Source organism: Peromyscus leucopus, chromosome 3 (assembly GCF_004664715.2).
Source record: "Peromyscus leucopus breed LL Stock chromosome 3, UCI_PerLeu_2.1, whole genome shotgun sequence".
Taxonomy (NCBI): domain Eukaryota; kingdom Metazoa; phylum Chordata; class Mammalia; order Rodentia; family Cricetidae; genus Peromyscus; species Peromyscus leucopus.
This window is the reverse complement of record NC_051065.1, coordinates 13,746,950-13,754,500: the sequence shown is the minus strand read 5'-3', so window position 1 is coordinate 13,754,500 and position 7,551 is coordinate 13,746,950. Positions and strand designations below refer to the sequence as shown.

At 38.9% G+C, this 7,551-nt stretch overlaps 1 protein-coding gene across 1 annotated transcript; it reads left to right on the top strand.

The window, feature by feature from the left end:
• Positions 1 to 6,354: 6,354 nt before the first annotated feature.
• LOC114694744 (taste receptor type 2 member 3-like) lies at positions 6,355 to 7,263 on the top strand. Its single transcript, XM_028871797.1, has one exon. The coding sequence runs from the start codon at positions 6,355 to 6,357 to the stop codon at positions 7,261 to 7,263; it is 909 nt and encodes a 302-aa protein (XP_028727630.1).
• The last annotated feature ends 288 nt before the right edge of the window (positions 7,264 to 7,551 follow it).

Below are 7,551 nucleotides of genomic sequence, written 5' to 3'. Positions count from 1 at the left end.
TGAGAAATGCCTGGAAATAATATCAATAATTAAAGTATTTCAATTTTTGTTGTAGTTGTTTCTTACATCCATCTATGTATATATATTGCCTAATATCTATCTCTCTATTTCTATCTATCTGTCTATTTTATCTATCTATCTATCTATCTATCTGTCTGTCTGTCTGTCTGTCTATCATGTGTAAGTGCCTGTGTGCTTGGGTGGAAATCAGTGAGCAACTTTTTAAATTCACTGTTCTCTTCCCCCAATGTGGCTTCTGGGAATTGAACTCAGGTCCTCGGGATTTATGGCAAGCCCCTTTACTTACTGTGCCATGTTACGAGCACTCCGTTTTTTATCTTCCAATTAATTTATGTCCCTCACCTTAAAATCAGAAGACTCTGCTCAAACAGTTTCAGTAGGGGTATACCAATTCTTAAGAACCTTGTGAATATTTATAAGAAATTATATTTATTGAGACTAGAAAAGTAAATTTAGCTATAAATATCCAGTGTCTTCATAAGAGAAATCTGTCACATTAAAAATGTTAGGCATTTCTGAATTTGAATAGTACTTCATTTCATCACTGCCTTTCTCTAAACTCAGAAAGTGCCAATGAGTTGTCCATGGTAAGACTGTCTCAGTCACAATGAACCTTCTCTCTGCCTGAGCAAGCTCTTCACTAAGCCTCCATTTCCAAGATGGGGTTGGACTGGGTAAATGCAAACCAGTAGACATATGACAGGAAAATCACAAATGCAAATACAAACTAATTGGAGCTGAATGTCAATTATACTTTTAGAGCAGTTCTTGCAAAAGTCAACCATTCCCTGCAATTAAATAGTGTATTTAAAGAGGCAAATGAGAGCCAGAATCCAGGATTTCACAATGAAATAAGTTCTGTAAATTCAAATCTCAGAGCAGAATCATCAGTCCCAGTCCATGAAAGCAGCCACACCAGTGTCAATGTGATTGACAAAGGCAAGGTGGGTTGAAACTAACACAGCCAAGACATTTCAAAGCACTTCAGTACTCAATGGAGATAAATTCTAGCTGAGAGATTCTGTATTTGTGCTGCAGGCCGCAGGAATATCATAAGAACTCACCTGGTTATGGCAAAGTCACTACCTGGAGGGGTCAGGGAATTCCTCCAGAGGAAGCCAAATCCCAAGGAGTTTTTGGTGTTACTTGGCTTGTTATATATCAGCTGTCTTCTGTTATGAAAATCATGTGTGCCTTCATAGTTTTCCCAATTGACTTTTTCCTAAGAAGGCTAACAGTGTGGACTGATCACTCTCTGGACATACACATTCCAGGTATTTGGAGAACAGCCCCAGGAAAGGCTTTCTCTGGAATCAGATATCTCTCCTAACCACTTTCAAGGACTAAAGGAGACATCACCCAGGTGGTCACCCAATTTCCGAGGATTAACAGTGATAACAACCCACAGGCGAGTCTCTTGACTTAAGGTAAATTCCACAAGGGGACACCGCCTAAGTCAGGTAGACATTAAGTAATAGCTTTACACAATTTAGCTCAGACCCCTCCTTTCTTACAGCCTTACTAACTTTATAGACCTCTAACTACTTACCTAACCACTTCTAGGGATATTTAGATAACCTTCTGTGCTAACAGCTATGCTCAGCCAGAACTCCCAGTTCAAGCCTCCCTGTAATTATCATTATTGGTAGCATCCGGCCAGGTCCATCACCGGATGGAGGAAAGTACCTTATCAGAGATACCTTTGTACTCTCTAAGAACAGACTTAGGCATCTAGGCTACCTGTTTGAGAAGGCCTGGTGGATGTGCTAATTAAGCTTAACTTCCTCCTTTCCCAAATCTTACCTCCAGTTCCAGATCTCCCTTTAACTATCACCAGAGGCATCTACCTGTACACAGGTTGCCTAGAGACTGAGCACACTTTCCCCCACCCTGCAGAAAAACAGCAGACAGCTTGGACAGATAGGATCCACAGAAAAAAAAGAAGACAGTTTTATTTTCTCCCATTGACCTAGCAACTTACAGATTTTTAACATCTTTTACCAAACACATTTAAGATTATAGTTGTGCACATAAGATCCCTCTTCTTAGATATTACCCGTATTTAGCCTTTAGTCAATCCATTAGTCACTTCCCCTTTGGGTCACAAATGGTAATTAACAACTAGAGCCCCTCTTTGTAATTCTTATCAACCCTCCATTTGATCCTGATAATGGACAATCACTGCCTGAGGAAGTTCAGGCTGGGTGTCCTGGGTGGAGGGGAGGATTGTGATTTCTGGGGGATATATAACTGTAAAGCAAGGGACGAGGGGAAGAATTAAAGCAAATAGACCAAAGAACTCTGCGTGCGTAGATTGATTTGCCGACCTTAAAGAATAGATTCTCAGCTGGTTGATAGATTCTTCCGCGGACCCTGGAAAGGAGACTATTAGGGGCTGGACCCCCATAGTCCCCGATATATTTGTCTAAGAAGTAGCATTTAAAGAAGCTTCAAAAAATCATATCCATTCTGAGGAAGGCATAAAAATGCAGGCTCACAAAGATCATCAGAAAAAAATTATATTTATTTCAATGTTAATGATTTTGTTAACAAGAATGTCTGTGTATTTCTCCATCTTTTTTTAATCCTAATGTCCCAGAATAATTTAGAGAAGACTCTAGAACCAGACAACTAGAGAATAAGGAAGAAAATAGGTAGATTGCTGTATACTCAAACACTGGTTATTATGGTAAAGATATTTCACATAAAAAGATTTCCATTGCTGCACTAAAATATAAATGAAATAGAAGCATATTATGTATTTTTCATTATAGTTGTATGGTCAAACAGTATAGTTAAATCACATTGAATATGTCATGATTTAATATAAAATATCCAAGAGTTAGTATATATTCCAAGATTTTAGTCCAGCATTACATAATTTATAACATGTCATGTGCCTATCATCTGGATGCTTATTTATATACAAACTGATGCCTCTCATTGGCTCAAAACCTTTAGCTCAGCAAGATCATTTATTAAAACAAATTTGAAAAACTGATGACTGAAATTGAATTTTTATTTTAAGTAAGAATTCTGTATAGGTCTGTAAGCATTCAAACATAATGTTTGTGGCTTAGTCTTAACTTAGGCTAAGCTGTAAACTATCAAGCTTTCCTCCCTTCATCTCTGGTTATGCTACCCACCAGGAGTTTGGAATCCTGCTAAAGTTTCATTACCTGCCCTATAAGTGGCAATGTCTCCAGGAGGCAAATATCAATTTTTTTGTGTGGTTTATAAACAAAATCACCAAGACAAAAAGCCAGGAAGAATGAAAGCCTGGCTCATCATTTGGTTCACAAAAGCAGGATTTTCGAAGAAACAGAGATGGACTCGATCTTCAACATCTTGGTGATGTGTGACGTGCGGAAGACTGACAGGGTCTAGCACTTGCGAGGAATACTGCAGAGTGGTGACATTTGCTTTCAGGAGGTAGTAGGTGACATTTGGTAGAAGATTCTGATTTTCTGAAACCATGATCAGCAAGAACAGTGGATGGTAAATCCACTTGTTTGCCTTTTGTTTTTTTAGTTTTTTACATATTTCTCTTTCTAACTTCCTGTAGAAATTATTTCTTCATGGTTTGTGTTTCAACAATAATATTGTATAAATAATATATTAATATAATAAGTAATACTGTATTAATATATATGTTCTATATCAATATATAATTACATCTTATATATTATATATTAACATAGATTATTCTTGTCATAGAATATAATTTTTTATAATATATGTGTATACATATACATACATATATGATAAAGTACATTACAAAGATATTTAATGTTTATAGCAACTAATATTTGTCACATCTGCTGTGACTTATCCAGGATTCATGACATCTTATATAGTAATAGTTTATACATTTTGCATGTGGTGTGAGTTGAACAGGGTATATGCATACCTCTTCTTGACCCAGAGAGGGAGCTTATTTTAACATAGTGATTATGACCTATGACCCCTGCTGACTGTTAAACATTTCTGAACCTTCTATTTTGTATGACAGGATCGCCTGTTACTATGTTTCCAAAGTCAACATTCTACCAACACAACGGCAATGAAAACATGGTATGTGTTAGGGAAAGGTGTGGCTTTTGTTTTTAAAGAACTATATCCCAGAAATTGCTTTTGAAGTCTAATGCAGCAATTAATTCTCCTAAGTGAAAGTTGGGCTCCAGGAAGGGAACTTTTTGTTTTATTTTGTTGTTTTAATATAGTATTTTTAATGTATCCTTTGAGACTTTCATACATGTAAATTATATATTTCTGTCACATTCACCTCTCATCCCCTGAGCTCTTCTGAGCATCTCCCCCATTTACATTTCCTAACTTCATGCCTTTTTTTGTGTTTTCATAATCTACTGAGTCCATATGCATGAGTGTGGAGCCAGTCTGGTCAACCTACCAGGGACCATAGACCTAAAGAAACCCGATTCTCTCTCCCCTGGTAACCAACAGCCCTCAAGAGCTCTTCAACCAGAGAAGGGTTGCATATGCTCCTCCTACCTCCATGCTGCAATGTTGACTGGCTCAATCCTGTGCAACTCTTGTATTGGTACCCAGAAGTGGCCAAGCTGCTGTGAGTTCATGAGTACAATTGTCTTGTCACATCCAGAAGACACTGACACTCCCTGACTCTGGCTCTCATAATCATTTTGCCTCTTCTATTACTCAAGCCTAGAAAGTGGGAAGGGAATGTAACATATCCAGTGGGAATGTCCAATTTACGGATGAACACTCCACAGACACTTGATCTCAACACTTTGACCAGTTGTGTGTCTGTGTTTTTGTTTTGTTTTGTTTTTCGAGACAGGGTTTCTCATTGTAGTTTTGTGCCTTTCCTGGAACTTGCTTTGTAGACCAGGTTGGCCTCGAACTCACAGAGATCCGCCTGCCTCTGCCTCCCGAGTGCTGGGATTAAAGGCATGCGCCACCACCACCCGGCTGTGTGTCTGTGTTTTAACTACAGTCCAATGCCCACACACAAAAAAAGCTTCTCTGATGAAGAATGAAAGCTGCACAAATCTGTGGGTATTGAAGTAAAGTACATATTTCAAAAGTAGTTTGATGCTATGTCCATTTAGCAAAATAATAAGAGTAGATTCACCCGCAGAGCTTATGAGCTCCCTAGTCACAGGTTCTTGGTCAGATTTATACTAAGTTCCCTCCTGTGGTGTGTATCTTAAATTTCATGAGGAAGTGATTGATTATTCCTATGGCATGCAAGACATTTTTGCACGTATAGGCATGTCTTGCCAGGCCAGTCCTTATTGTAGTTCTCAGGGTTCACAACTGAGGTAGATCAATAATGGCTCTTCTCCCCCAGTAGCCTGCATAGCAGCTTCCAATACTATAAAAGCTAGCCAGCATACACAAAGCTACCAGATCAGCACCAACTTGATCTCTCCAAATCCTGTGACCAAAGTGTGTGCTATCTTCAGCAACAGGATCTTACCCTCAAGCTCTGGTGGGCAACAAAAAGCAATAGCAGTAACGTGTACGGTTTGGTGGATTTCTGTGGTCTGTCTGATAAACAACTCAAGGGAAGTTACCCACACCTGGAACTGGTGCTTTTTATTTTGTAACCTATGGCTTCTGTGAGAAACATTATCCCTGGGTAGGGTTAAATCCATTTAAACTCAGCTATATCTACACATACACATTGTGTACACGCATACATATGCACATACATAAGCACCTATATTTGAAAGCTTATAAACTAGTAGGTCTCCATATGACTTTTTTCGAACATCTTCGGTGTTGTTTAACCTCCCCCACTCCTTCCTCTGTCCTATCCATGAATAAAGAGAAGAAAATTTATTAAAGTATTCCAGAAATAGTGTGAGTCAAAAGTGTGCTGGATAAAGAGCCATATATCCTGGAACAATGACATCTGAGATTGGATAAATGCTACAATAAAGAGAAATAAGCATGTATCCTAGAGCTGTTGTCTTTGACACTAGGAAAAAATGAAAGACAAAAACATAATGGCAGTGGTTGAAATGAAACATCTTCACAATCAGATTTTTTTTTTAACAAGACAAAATTAGAAAACAGAGTAGTTCAGGCATAGCAGTTATTTTCTGAGAATATAATTGGAAGAATCAACCATCATTCAAATGTTTGGATTTGCATTCTTAGTTTGACATGATGAGCACCCAATTCAAAAAGTCATCTAATTTTCTTCCTTGTAGTAAAACATGCATAAGCCTCTCCTACATGCCAGGAGCCAGCAGCCAGCCAGGTTTCTCAGGATTCTAGGTTCCTGCATGCAAGACCCTCAGGAGGAAGAGTCTGAGGTCATCCAGAGAAACGTTGAAATTCATCATGACTTTCCCTTTCCTAGCTATTCTTCACATGGTCATCATGACAGCAGAGTTCCTCCTAGGGACAACAGTGAATGGATTCCTTATCATTGTGAACTTCTATGACTTGGCCAAGAGCAGAAAACTGCTGATACTGCAGATCCTCTTGATATGCACGGGGCTGTCCAGACTCGGGCTGCAGATGATGCTGATGACACAGAGTTTCTTCTCTGTGTTCTTCCCATTTGCATATGAGAAAAATATTTATGGTTCAAAGATGATGTTCATTTGGATGTTCTTCAGCTCGATTGGCCTCTGGTTTGCCACCTGTCTTTCTGTCTTTTACTGCCTCAAGATTTCAGGCTTCACTAAGCCCTGGTTTCTTTGGCTGAAATTCAGGATTTCAAAGCTCATATTTTGGCTGCTTCTGGGCAGCTTGATGGCCTCTTTGGGCACTGCAACTGTGAGTATCGAGGTAGGTTTCCCTTTAATTGAAGATGGGTATGTCCTGAGATACACAGAACTAAACATTAGTGAAGTCAAGGTAATGAAAAATAATGACTTGCTCCTCGTTAACCTGACCTTACTACTTCCCTTCCTGGTGTTTGTGAAGTGCACCTGTCTGTTATTCATTTCTCTTTACAAGCACACGTACCGGATGCAAGGTGGATCTCAGAAGCCGTCAAATGCCAGAACAGAAGCCCACATAAATGCATTAAAAACCGTTGTGACATTCTTTTGTTTCTTTGTTTCTTACTTTGCTGCCTTCATGGCAAATATGACATTTAGAATTCCATACAGAAGTCATCAGTTCTTTGTGGTGAAGGAAGTCATGGCAGCATATCCAGCCGGCCATTCAGTCATAATCATCTTGAGTAATTCTAAGTTCAAAGACATATTCAGGAGAATGATCTGCCTGAAGAAGGAGTGAACAGGGGACTGTCTTGTTTCCCTGCCATGATTCCAGTGGACTCTTGATTTCTGTGCCCTCTCTCCTGCCCATTTCCTCCCAGGTCCTACCCAGGACATGCAGGACAATCATTTCATCTTGGGTGGATAGGATATCACTCGTCCATGAACTGTGGATTTAAAATATTGTGATTTCTGCTAATAACTACTAATTTCCCTGCAGTACCAGTTTTATTTTAGAAATTGAGTAAGGTTTAAATATTAATTGGTAAATCAATATTTGGCTTTTGCTGTCTGTCTTTCCAGGTAA